The sequence below is a fragment of the Eucyclogobius newberryi genome, unplaced genomic scaffold (genome assembly GCF_026437365.1).
Source record: "Eucyclogobius newberryi isolate DKJ021-1_F unplaced genomic scaffold, fEucNew1.0.hap1 SCAF_18, whole genome shotgun sequence".
In the NCBI taxonomy this organism is placed as follows: Eukaryota; Metazoa; Chordata; class Actinopteri; order Gobiiformes; family Gobiidae; genus Eucyclogobius; species Eucyclogobius newberryi.
In genome coordinates this window covers 11,312,373-11,325,762 of record NW_027315812.1, presented here as the reverse complement: position 1 = coordinate 11,325,762, position 13,390 = coordinate 11,312,373, and the positions used below count along the sequence as shown (strand labels likewise).

The window sequence follows — 13,390 nt, the reverse complement described above, 5'->3', positions numbered from 1 at the left end:
ATTAGTACCATTGTCACACACTGATTGCTTCACGAAACTCTCCAACATCGCGCGATAACTTCATACCAACGCCTCAAATGTTTCTGATTAAACGCTGGGTGTGGCGCATATCGACAGCGGGAATGTGGGATAAATATTTATGAAGTACAGGGGATTAAAACTGCACCATCTGTAGCCCACCCATGCCCCTGTTACTGGGACAGGAAGTGAAGGTCCTCCTCCGTGCCCTGATAGGTGTCTCTAATTGCGCCTGAGTAAAATTAACTTGCCTGACCCGTTTGGGACTCCACGGATTGATCTGTCGCCCTCTTTTTTAGGCTCGCTTGTTTGGATTAGAGGACGTGGCTCAGTAAGGTGGGTGAGGGGGGCTGTGGGTAAAGCTTTGATGTTTTATTACCCCGCTTTGTGCTGCAGATTGGCGATAGCGTGGCTCTGGTTTATGCAGCGGCGGGTTACACGTTTTAATCTGACTCTGTGTAATCTGGCCAGTGCAATTAGACTAAAATACGTCGCAGAAACGTTATTATAACTTAATGACGCAATTAGTTTATGTAATTAGTTCATGACACGTCTAAAATACAAATACATTTTACTTTTAATAATGCTATGTTATAAGTGCCTATGACTATTTTACTAAGACGTTTATAATTAGACATCCTGATTGTAAAATTAGAAGATCATAAAATCCTGTCATACTCACATTAAAGCAGACAGGTATTTGAAGTATCTGGTCACTGCTCAGTACATAACTTTTCTAGTGGAGTCTATTTTGCCTGTAATTTTCCACAGTATGGCATTAAACTTGTCTTGTCACCCCCACTCACAGTAAGAATGCAGTATTTTTTGAGCAATAATCGTGTGTAATCAAATTAATTACAGACAAAAACATTTTTTATCCCAATTCTGGAACAAACAACTGGAAACTTTACATAGTGAACATTTAATAGATCATTACACATCACAATGTAATGTAATTTCCATGAAAATAGTGTTATATCAAGCTATTGCGTTGTTTGTTGTTGTTGTTTTTACATTACCAATAAAATATATCAAAGATGCATTTAGAATGGCATGGCTGTTGTTGTAATTATGAAGTAAATTCAATCAATTTGTCAAAAATGTTGTTTCAGATGAGTGTTGAGGTAGAAAGAAAATTCATATGCACCGACGAAACTCTAAAAATACTGGAGAAGACAGCTGGTAAGTCTATTTGTAAATGGCCTAAATTTATGTTTATCGAAATCCCACAACATTGTAGACTATATATTTTCTTTGTACCGGTACTTGTTCCCCAATTAGTGATTATGATGGGGGCAGAAGCTAGTATTCATTTAGCCTATAAGGTTTTTACAGGCCATACAGCATTCAATCATTTGCATTAGAGACTATAGCTGGTGGTATGACAAAAAAATTAATGGCAAATACAAAACTGAAATAAGTGTTGATTTCAAGACAAGACAGATTAATAATCAGTGCCGTCACACACACACACACACACACACAAAAATCTTCTCCCAGCCACCTGCTTTTACTGACAGAGGTTTTACTGTAGACCTCTCGATTAAAACCACCCGAGCGTGTCATTGACGATTAGATTAACTGAATCTCGATCTTGATTAAGATGTGATTAATTGCCCAGCGCTAATAGCAAAAGGTATTGGGCCTTGCCAGCTTTATTTATCCAACTACATCACCAAATATACTGCCCCTCATAAACATTAAACATTACACGCATATTTGCCTGTGCCATCTCAGTTTAAAACCCAGTAATTGCCTCTGTTCATTCAACAGTGTGTGTTGGTCAACGGGAGTTTCATGACCAGTACTTTGACACCGCTCACTTTGCCCTCACTTTACAAGACTTTTGGCTGCGTAAACGTAAAGGATGCTGGGAGCTGAAATGCCCGATGATTAGAGGCCAGTCTAAGGTAGAAGAACTGTGCACTCGTTATAGAGAAATTACCAATCTCACTGAAATTCAACAAAGAGTGAGAGAGGTCCTGAAAGAGAGAGGATCCCCACAACTAGCTGAAAAATCCAAAACGCAGAAGAAGGATGAAGTTGTGGGCAGTCAAAGCCAAACTGTTACTACTGATGAGACCTGGCTGAGCGACTTGGATTTGAAATGCTTTGCAGAGTTCACAACAGTTCGCCGGTCATTCACTTTGAAGGAAGATGGTGTGCAAGTCGATTTGGACCAGGCCAATTTTGGCTACAGTGTTGGGGAGATTGAGGTCCTTGTAACAGAGGACAGAGATGTGCAGTCGGCCTTGGAGAAGATTGAAAAGGCATCTCAAAAACTGGGTAAAACTTACTAAATTGCCCAATCACCAACTGATATTACGGAGCTTTGAGTTTTTGTAAAATGTCTGTTCTCACTTACAGGTTTGACTGGAAATCAGAAAATACCTGGGAAAATGGATGTCTTTTTGCAAAAATACACCCCGATGCACTATGACGCATTGATGAAGGCACACATATTGTAAATTAATATTAATAAGAATATGTTTTTTAAATATATATTTGGTTTTATGAGCGGGGTTGTAAATTATATTTAAATGTGGAAGTGTAGTGCTGAAAAATATCCCATAAAGATAAATAACATAATTTCAAGTCAACAGGCTAAGTCATCCAACACTATTTATCTGGAATAATTTATTTTAAAAAGACAACATCTTAGTATTGTGGGGAGATATTTCTGCATAGAGCATTGACTCCTTTTAAATGTAAATTACAAAAGTGCTGATGAAAGTTAGACCTGCTCAGACCTGTGGGATATTTGATGAATTACTGTGAGAATGCTGTAGCCAACACTTATTTGATGGAAATGTCAGAGTATCTACTTGCCATTTAGGGGGGGTAGTTTTGGTTCATTGGAGATGTTAATTAACCCTTTTACGCCATGTTTACTGCCTCTTTATTGAACTTTTCTTATTTACCACAGAAACTCTACCACCCATTGACCTCAATGTTGTGTTAAGTAATCGAAACATTTGGCCAGTATATGAAAATATAAAAAGGATTTCCCTTTGTTTAATAAGCACACAGACACTTTCATTTAGACGCAGCATTTAAGATGTGGACAATCCTTGGGTTATAAGCTCATCAAGTGAAAATCAATAGAAATGTCCTATAGCCCCTTTAAAATGCTAAGTCATCAGTATGTTAAAAATCCCCGGAATAGAGGCGACTGGAGGCAAAATGGGAGTAGAAAACAAAAACCTTTTCAATGATTAACTGACATATGACCTAATTGCTAATGTTTTTTTATTACACAAGATGAGCAACAGTTATTTTCAGAGTGGAAATTTAGATAGATTCTCTATTTAAAAGGATGGGGAAAAAATTACTTTCCACGCAAAAAAATATATATTTGAAATACCCCGATCTTCCCATTGAAATCACATTATGTTCTACCTTCTTTTGCCTCTGAGGGCCAGCTCCAGCTCGTGGTGAGACTTAAAACCATGAGGCCTTCTCTGTGGTTAGCTCCCACAGTGGAGTGTTTTAAATCTTGTCTTTTAGTCTCTGTCTTTTAATACTGCGTGAGTTGTCTGGTCCTTTGTGTTTTTTAATTCATATTTTCTGTTTATAAAATGTGCTGTATAAATCAAGTGGATTTGGATTCCAGAATTTAGAATGTATTTTCAGGGTCTATAAATCTGCATATGCATATCAACGTGGCGCATATAAACCTGGTGGATGCAGGGGAGTAGACAGGGGGACCAAGGGTTGTTCTGGGACCTTAGATTTCAGTTTCCTTTTATATGCAATTTTGAGGACTTGAGGTTCCCTTTCAAACGGGAAGGAATCCTCATGGGTTAGACATGGGGCCCATGTCAACCTTCTTGCCCCGGCCCTCAAATTTCTGTCAAACGGCCTTGGTGTTGGTACTATTTGTGTCACCTATTGTTTTCTTTCTATTAAACAAAATCACTTTTGAGTTATTTCTTGGACCACTTCTTTCTACTTGAGTAATAATTTGAAGTAACAGTACTTTTACTGTACTTTTGAAAGTCCTATAGTTGTAGGACCTTTAAATGCCACTCAGGCTGTGTTTGTTTTAAACCTTATAAGCAGAAGTGGTCAGTTATTAAGTGCATTTAAAGTACAGTTTTTGTGTCTCTGTAGCCTACTTGAGTTGTATTTTATTTGGGTACTTATTATCTTGACTCTTAATACATTTGAAACGTATACAAGCCTCATGATGCTCACTCACAGAGGCTTGCTTTGAGCTGAAGTGCTGTTACAGACTCACAAACAGTCGGCCGTGGGTGTGATGTCACTGATAAGAAAGTTTGTTGGGACTTGGCTTTTTATCTAATCTGACCAAACATGTCAGGATCGGAACAAGATTGTTACCAAAATACAGTTCGCAACTTGTCTTCAGAAGTATATTTTATAGTTGAAGCCAAGCATTCACACAACACTTATTTAAAATGATTTGTTGAAAACTACTTTAAATGCCATGGGTTTCAGAATAATGAGAATCTTGGCTGATGAACAAATACAAAAATTAATAATAATATATTTCAAATCAGAAAAGTCCTCAAAATGTTGCATAAAACAGGAAGCTGAAACCCATAACTAGCAAACACGTTACTTTTATTGGAAAAGTAGTATCTAATAAAATACAGTGCTTTTGACAACTCATGCCCATAAATTATAAAATAAAATAGTCTAATGTTTTATTACTTAGAAAACAGTTCACGTGCTTGTGCTTTTATGTCCGCTGGTCACGTGACGGTGAAAGGGCAGGCGCAGCTTTTTTCACATTTTTGTAAACAACATGGCGACCCACGGACTGGCCCTGTTAGCGGACTGAGCAAATACACCGCCGCAAAGGAGCGACATCTTCGCCTGACAATCGCGGCGGATCGCGTCTTCTGCAAGTAAAAAAAATTCAGGATATTTCCCAGGTTGTTGCAGATCGCGGACGAGCTGGACCGAGCAGCTGTCAAGAGGAAGAGTGTCCGAGGGTAAGAAACGCTAGCGAGGTTAGCTTAGCTCCGGGAATAATAACTGTGCTCCTCCATAGGTGACAATAATGTGCAGACTGTACGGGGTTTGACAGGGGGTACTGGTCTGTGTTTGGCCGAAATGGACAGTTTGTGGGTCGTGTTACAGCTTGTTTGGATATGACGTAATACTGTAATGGTTCAGTGTTCACGTAAAAATAATTGCTTGGGAGGCAACCTTTCGTAATCGTCTGACTACAGTTTTGTCTGCCACGGTTTACCCATAATAAGTGTGTAATATGCACCGTTGACAATAATGCATCCTGTAACGTGCACAGCCGTTATTGTATTGTTGTTGAGTCAAAAGAAGCAAACCATCATTGACATTTGTTGCCCACTAAATTAGTGGTTTGCTACTTTTTTACACCAATTACAATTAAGAAAACATTTGGCTTTCTGAGTACCACCAGCTCGAAATCAGAGCTATAACAGCACTTTTTCAGGGCTACATTAGAGCTAAACCATGTCTCAATATTACATAGAAATGCCAAAAACAATAGTCTACCATCTAAAGGACCTTACACGTACCACATTTTGAGAAACGCTGCTCTAAATTAAGATCATCATTATTTAAATTGCAGATTTCCATTGTAATATATTGACACAATCTTGCCAGTACCAGAGGTGTGGACCTGCATGTCATGAATTGGACTCAAGTCAGACCTGAGTCACTACTTTAATGCCAAAGACTTGCGACTCGACTTGGACTTTGAGCCCGGTGACTTAAGACCACTTGACGCTGCTCCCTAGAAAAAGGTATGTGCGTCACCTTGCCTGCTATCTGATTTTCTTGTATTATTATTTTGTGTGTACTCAGGCTCACTCCGGTCTATGGGCTCCCAGTCCAGTTCTGGGATGTCTGGTGGAAGGGGATCCTCCAGTGGCACCCCAGCAGAATCTGAAGGAGAGAACCAGGGCCGCGGGCACCGCTCGGATCGACAGCAAGGAGAAAGACAGTCATCAGAGGAGGACGTAGACCTCGCCGAAGTGCTGGCGTACTTACTGAGGAGGTAAACACAAGCCCTAGACTCTCATCAGTGCGCTCACTTCTATATCAGTGCACTTATTTGCTCAATCTGGATGATGACGGGGGGCAGTGTTTTCCCCCAACAGATGGAGGGTTCATATGCTACTGTTATGTATTGGTAATTATTGTATAAGGGACCCTTTGTCACAAGTTGATCTTTCTGGTATATTTTGGAATGTAGGGGCTGAATGACAGGTTGGTATGCTGTTTACTTGGGGCAGCAGAGGCGTCTCAATTATCTCACTAGCTGTTTGAGCATGGAGCAAATTAATAATAGCACCAAATTATAAAGCCTCCAGATTTGTTGACCAACATTTGTATTTGTTGATATTGTAGAAAATTATTCAGTTGTAGTCATCTGGAAATGTTTTGTTTTTCTATGAGTCCAGATGACTACAACTGAATCTTTTTTCTACAATGGGACACTCCTGGATGAATCAGGGATTACTTACACAGATTTATTTGTTTGTTTTTGGTTCATAAGGATTCAAAGGGGCCAACAGCAGAAAGGAGACGGATATATTTGGGAATGAATCATAGAATAAATCTACCTTTTTATTTTTGAGTGCTTCTGTATAAAAACATGAACTCTCAAACAGTTGTAGTCTTTTGAGTGTAGATTAGGTCAGATACGTGGTCAGATTTTAGAGATACTGAAATGTTTTGAGAGCTTTTGCCATGCCCTCTTTTTATCGTCTAATCAATAAGCAGAATTACACTACAGCACATAGCTCATCTGGAGAAGGGTCCCTGGCATGGATCTATTAATTAACTGGATAGGGTGTTCCCTTTAACCTGTTGTTTGTAGAACTAGTGGCTAGTGCATTGGCACAGGAGCAAAAACTACTAATTTAGACCAAATGTGCTTCAGTGGGAAAAAAACATATGCTCTGTTACCAAAGATTTAGTTTTGTGTAAAACTAAAATCACCTACTCCGCCTACAAGGGTTTCAGCTGTTTGCATAAGTAGATATTTAAACCCACTATTGATGAAACTTTTTTTATTACTATAAAATCATCTTTCTTTTTTTGTCAACACATAGTCTTTCAGGCTTCTGTAAATGCATAAAAACATTGGCATGAGGGGAAGTTCTTGAAGCGTTTAATGACACTTGATATTATATTTAAATTTCATGTCCCACTCAACGGCAATCATTTTAATTTATTTCTATAACTATGTCGCACAAGGGAACAGTAATATTTATCAGGTCCTCTATTTCAAATGCAATAGCAGGAACTAGAAGAAAGAGCCGCTTTCAATATTCACAACAGAGAACGGAACATAATTGAAACATTAAATTATATTCAGACATTTTGCTTTGAGGACGCAGGGGATTTCCACCTCCCAGTCATTTGGTTTTTGTTCACAGACTGTATCTTTGAACAGATTCTTTGTAAAGGTTCAAATTTTGGCCATGAATTCATTTATCTCCATTGACAAGTAGAACATCCACATGAACTTACCACAAACAGTCATTTTTATCGCTTTTATACATTGCAATAAAGATGTAGATGTTATTGCTTTGCCTTGAATGTGACGTAATTAAACATACCAGGCAGGGCCGGCCCAAGCCTTCAGGGGGCCCTAAGCGAAAACATTTTTGGGGGCCCCTCACCACGTCATCAGAATCAGTTTTATTGCCATTGTCAGTAAACAATTCACATATGGGAACTTTCTTCAACGCAAACAAAGCACCAAAACTCCAGGGCATCTGTTTGCCAGTTAGTTTATTCTCAACACCTCACAAGCTCAAATATTGATAACTTAAATCCCACAATGCAACTTGGTATTCCGCTGACATCACCTCTACTCCCTGTACAAATAACACACGTCCCAGATATGTTTTTGGGCGTATTTGTGGGCGTTAAGGGTCGACTGCCACATTAGCAGTTTAAATTAATGAACATGGGGGGGGGTCTGGGGGCTCTCCCCCAGAGATTTTCAGACCTTTTTGGGTCTTCTGGTGCATTTTAATGTGGTCCAGCCGGCTAAAGTAAGAGTAAAATGTTGAGGTTGTAATGCTATAAAATTATGATGTGATGAAACTGTGCCAGGAGAAAATGACTAAAGCCAGTTATTAATACATTAGTGTACTTAATTACTCAATACAATATTGGCTATGAAAAACAATTATGGTCAAATTGATTCATTTTAACTGAAAATGTAAAAGTAATAGTTATCCTTACTAATTTATCTTTTACAGCTCCCAACTGTTCCTGCTTGCCAAAGTGACAAAACAAGTTATATTAAATTAAACAAATGGCATAAGCATTGCTTGATTAACAATTAACACTGATAAAACAGTGCAAACATGTTATTCCCAGAGAATGAACAGAATGAGAAGTGAAGGTCCAAACCTAGCTATAGTGAAGAGACTGCGTTTCTGCAACTTTGCCACTTTTGTATAAAAATATATAGTATTATTCTATAACAGACGTAATCATAATATGTCTGGTTATTTTTCACTATCAATTTATTATAATTTATAACAAATAGTCTAATGATGCTTTTTAAATAAATTGAAATGTTTTATTGCTCTATTAAAAGTTAATTACAATATAAATGTTTGTTCTGATCAGAACATCACACACTGGACTCCTCTGTGTGAAACAATGCTGTGATGTGATTGGCTGATGCATAAACCTTTACGTTCCTCTCATTGCACTTTAAGAAGTCAAAGTAAAACAGACATCACGAGTCACGATTGATCTCACACATGGTGATGTGAGAGAGAGGGGACCAAACTCAAACCCGCTCATCTCTGACTGAGGCTGCACAGGGGCCCGGGACAGGGGCCCGGGACAGGGGCCGCACACTGTTCACTCCAAAGTCTCACATCAGAGGTTCTGGACGAGACGGCGCTCGTCCGGACCGGATCTCCGCCTCTTAGTGACCCGGACCATAGAGGCCCCTCACCGGCCTCACCTGCAGCTCACACTACGGGGCTGGTGTAAATGTGAAGTTTATTATCTTTCATTCGGACATATTATTATGTGCGGTGCAGAGCTCTCGTCGCCTCCAGCCTGAGCGAACTAACGTGACAGAATCGTGTTGTTTCAAACAGCAGCATTAACCGTCTCTTTGTAAGATAAGTTCAATACCTGGAGAGTGTTGTTGAGTTTGCAGTTTCTTTACATCGTCAAGAAGTTTCTTCTTTCGTTTTTCGGCATCGGGGGGATATATTCCTCTGGACATGAGGACCACGCAGGGACCACGCTGTGTTGTGTTTATGTTTTGCTCTCGTTCTGCTCGCGCACAATGAAGTTGCCCAATCAGCGCAGGTTTGGTGTCTTGGTTGCCAGATTGTCATTACAAATAAATGCGGTTTGTGCGTTACGTTACCGCTGTGTGCGCTGCCGCGCCAGCAGCGCCAGCAGCGCTACTACACTAGTGGCGCACGCTGCGCTTGCACTTCGCATAAAACGGGTTGCCAGATTGGGGGCCCTATTAAAGCCTCGGGGCCCTACGCGGCTGCTTAGTTCGCTTATAGGCTGGGCCGGCCCTGATACCAGGCCAGGTTGCAGGCCACATCTGTGAAGAGGCGACCCCGCTCACTCACTACGTTTACATGCACAGAGAACTCAATTTGTCTTTGCCCCAAAACCTGTAACACCAGTCTTGTCTCGGTCTAAATGATGCTAAAAGAATTGAACGGGTGTGAGTGGCGGCTATGAGACATTCAGGTGTGTCTCTCTATTTAGTATCAGCGGCGCCACAACTTTGCAGCTATAAATGCTAATAAAAATGGCTATCTTCAAGAATAACCGGACTTTTGGCAAATGCAGATAAACGACAACTCATTTACATTTGAGCGTTTGATTTCTCCAGATGTGTTATTGGGATGATTGAAATTGTAATCAAAACACCTCGCCTGGATGTGAAACGTAGGGACTGTAAGAAAGCAATGCAAACAACTCTAAATGATTAATGCAAGATGGATACATATAATAGCATACTGTGGAACATTCCAGCAAAGCAGTACTGTATGACCTATGTAGACGAGCAGATTTTGGATCCCCACAATACAAGTTACATGCTCACTGTGTCTTTAATCTATACAAAACTATTAAAAATAACCTCAGGAAAGAAAAAAACATATGAACTCCCAAATAAGGTTTTTATTTTTTAATGGTTAATTTATGGTCATTTAGCGCTTTGTGCAATAAACCTCAACCAAGACATTTACAGGCACATTTTAGCACATTCCTGATGCATTGGGAAATTATAGTGACCTTTCAAAATGAAGAGATTTCTGACAATACACAGGAAATCAATAGACAAAATCAAAATATTTTTCTCACTTCACTTAGCATTGAACTACTGTGGAGCCGCTGATCCTCTATCTGTTGCTCTACAGCTGCTCAGAGCCAGTGTGGGTACAATCACTGATGGGCAACAATGACATTTTTATCATTTAAAAGAGTGATTGATTTGTAAACATAATGAGGATTGTTCTGGTAATGCGAATGCGCTCATTCGTACACCACTTTTTATCACAATTTATCTTGTCACTTGTTACAGGAAATTATAAAAAACACAGTTTTTCATGACTACCTACTTCTTTAAAAAAAACATTTCAGAGAGGTTTTAGATGTGCTGTTTGCGTACGTCTCTTCTTATAACAAATTATGTCTTATTTTTAAGTACCGTACTCTAAAATGATTGCTAAATATTGGTTCAGTATCTAGAAACATGTTTTATGGAGTCCTGAAATGAATAAATAATACATACAGTAAGCATAATTGGATGGTTCAATAGTTCACAAACTGTATTATCTTTATTATTTATCTTTCTCGCATTATCAGTATGACTCATTGTTAAAATGTATTGATTTTGTGGACCAAGGCTATTCAACAAAATTTTCTTGAAGCCCAGATTTCTTGGGGGGGATATGGCCTGTGGACCAGATAGATGAGGGCACAACTTTGACACACAAAATATCCCCAACTCTAGATCTGTTTCAATAATGATAATGTAACAGTTGCTGTATAAAACTTTTCTGAAAAACAAAATACAAAAGGTCTTACCAACATTGCTCTGCAAAATTGCCAATCCAGTACAGAACCAGAACTAAACTAGGACTAGACTAGTATCAACTGGGACCAAACTAGGACTAAACCAGTAAAAATATGAAAAGGCTATATTTTTAAATGTATGGAATTTGGGTTGTAATCCGGATCAAATCGTTTGGAGGCGTAATCTGGTCTGTGGGCCTTAAATCAATGAGGTATGTTGTGTATATATAATGGACCCTTCTAAGGGTTGCAGGTGCCAAGGGCCCTCACACGACGTCTTGTGTTAGAATTGTAGTTGTGGGTTGTACAGTTCTTTCTTCTCCATTTACTTTCTCCTCTGTTTACTGTGACCTCGTGCAGTGCAGTATTGTGATGTAGTGTGTGCGTTTGCAGGGGCCAGGTGCGACTGGTCCATGGGAGTGGAGCCACGGGGCTGCAGCTGGTCCAGTCTTACTCCGACTCGGACGAGGACAGTGATGGGGCCTGGGAGGGGCGCCTGGGTGACCGCTATAACCCTCCAGGTAATGGCGGTAATGTATTGTCCCGGTTTTTTGATGAAATGTTGCTTATTGATGACATAGACATAGGTATTCAGGGATTTCTTCACAAACAACAACTTGACTGATATAAAACTATGATAAATATTTACCACACGGATTATTCCACCAAACAAAGTAATATGAGAACCTGTCACATGCACTTGGAGCTTTTTAATGTATATTAATGTACAGTTAAGGCTCACTAGAAGTACCGGTAGTTGTTTTACTGAATATTGATGTCAAAATATAGTTGGATCAACTTGTTTTAGACTAGACACTGGTTTAAAATTGACCAAAAAAACAATATATTATTGCATTTGAATGTGAGATGATTATTTATAGGCATCCTATGATCAGACTGAATTCCTCAACCAACACTTAACACATTTCTAACGCTCGAAGTTGAGTCTTTTGTCTAATTGACCATTAATAACGCACTTTCTGCAGCGAAGTCAATAGTCTTTTTCACATTGCACCATATTCACTGTAGTAAGGGTGAACCATGCTTGGGTACTATCGATATCAAGCAGCTAAATTGATTGTATTTGGTGTCATATTTCCAGTGGACGTCCAGCCCGACACTAATGAAGTGGACCGCAGTGAGATCCGCACTCAGATCCTTTTGGCCACTGCCTCCTCGACGCTGAAAGGACGACAGAGTTTCACACACATGCTAGCAGAGGTCAGAGAGCACCTGCATAAAGCAAATATTCAAAGTTACCTGCAAAAAGAATATATTCAGTCATTAAAGGTGTACTGTTTCACTTTTTCCCCACATTACACTTATATTTCTTAACAACTGTAAGTTTTATTTTGCTTCATTCAGGCTTGTTTCATTAATCATGTTTACAAGTCATCATCAGTTCATTAGTCGTCTTCTCTGCTCCTTCAGAGAGCCTCACAAAACACGCTTTTCCCAGATTTCTGACATCATGGGAAGAAATCCAGAGGTCTCCTGCACAGTTTTAAGTGAACCGTATAAATAATCCCCAGAATCATACTGGGCATTTCTGCCATCAAATCACTTTCATTTCAACTGTGTGGTTGCATTTCAGGGGCAAGTTAGCTATGGTTTGTTTCTTTTTTGTTTGTTTCCACATGCAATGCATGCACTATTCTAAAACAGGAGATTCCAAAGTAAAGGTACTAAGAGGCACGGTTTATAGGCAAATTATGCATAATGTATCCTTTTAAAAAGGATTAATTTGGTTATCATTTTGTTTTGCTTGTTTGATCGATCATCACTTTTTTCACTATTTTTTTTTACTAGACCTAGATTATCCAACATTAAAGGCGCAATGGACGATTTTTCGGCGATTTGAGAACGCAGGTGGAAGTGCGCATGCGCACTCCCCCGTGCGGACTGATACAACACACACGTGCGTTTGTTTATTAGCGCAACGGAGCGCATCGCATCTCTCGTCTCCCGTAGATTTCTGTCCACTTCTGCGTCAGCTCGAACTGTCTTTCTCCGTCTTCATTTTGCCCCGTACACTGAGGGAACTATATTATGATAGATCCATGCGCTTAGGCACGCGGAAACGTGGGCATGAACCGCACGCGGCTGCAGGTGAGCGATAGGTACGTTTTATGATTGATACGTGGCAGGACAAATGATTTATCCACGCCACGAGGAAATATGATAAAACATTTGCTGAAAAAAATCGTCCATTCCACCTTTAAGAGTAATGTAATGCTGAAACTTCTCATTTCCTTTCTGCTAGTAGACTAGCGCTGGTATATTATTTATCTATATATTTAGGTAAAATGGTGCTAGGATTTGCCACGTG

The 13,390-nt window shown here is 39.5% G+C and overlaps 2 protein-coding genes across 4 annotated transcripts in view; both read left to right on the top strand.

Moving 5' to 3' along the window:
• The first annotated feature begins 211 nt into the window (after nt 1-211).
• On the top strand, nt 212-3,357 carry thtpa (thiamine triphosphatase). Of its 2 annotated transcripts, XM_072450510.1 has the most exons (4): nt 212-354; nt 1,131-1,200; nt 1,792-2,304; nt 2,386-3,356. In XM_072450510.1, the coding sequence occupies exons 2-4, from the start codon at nt 1,131-1,133 to the stop codon at nt 2,484-2,486; spliced, it is 684 nt and encodes a 227-aa protein (XP_072306611.1). In that variant the 5' UTR covers nt 212-354; the 3' UTR covers nt 2,487-3,356. The 2 variants fall into 2 exon arrangements, with proteins under 2 accessions (XP_072306611.1, XP_072306610.1); XM_072450509.1 differs by lacking the exon at nt 212-354 and having other exon boundaries at nt 1,119-1,200; nt 2,386-3,357.
• Nucleotides 3,358-4,763: 1,406 nt separating this feature from the next.
• Nucleotides 4,764-13,390, top strand: part of dcaf11 (ddb1 and cul4 associated factor 11) — a 25,670-nt gene continuing 17,043 nt past the window's right edge. The window contains exons 1-4 of one of the 2 annotated variants that reach the window (XM_072450506.1): nt 4,764-4,979; nt 5,836-6,028; nt 11,455-11,582; nt 12,164-12,282. In XM_072450506.1, coding sequence (XP_072306607.1) covers nt 5,850-6,028; nt 11,455-11,582; nt 12,164-12,282 — 426 coding nt within the window. In that variant the 5' untranslated portion in view covers nt 4,764-4,979; nt 5,836-5,849. Of the gene's footprint in view, nt 4,980-5,835; nt 6,029-11,439; nt 11,583-12,163; nt 12,283-13,390 lie in introns of both variants that reach the window. The other variant, XM_072450505.1, reaches the window with a different exon arrangement.

What these genes read in the sequence shown, in the direction of transcription:
- thtpa (XM_072450509.1), top strand. Translation starts at nt 1,119, where the DNA reads ATGTTGTTTCAGATGAGTGTTGAGGTAGAAAGAAAATTCATATGCACC. An exon ending in AATACTGGAGAAGACAGCTG is followed by an intron (nt 1,201 to 1,791) that starts GTAAGTCTATTT and finishes TTCATTCAACAG; the next exon opens with TGTGTGTTGGTCAACGGGAG. An exon ending in AAAGGCATCTCAAAAACTGG is followed by an intron (nt 2,305 to 2,385) that starts GTAAAACTTACT and finishes TCTCACTTACAG; the next exon opens with GTTTGACTGGAAATCAGAAA.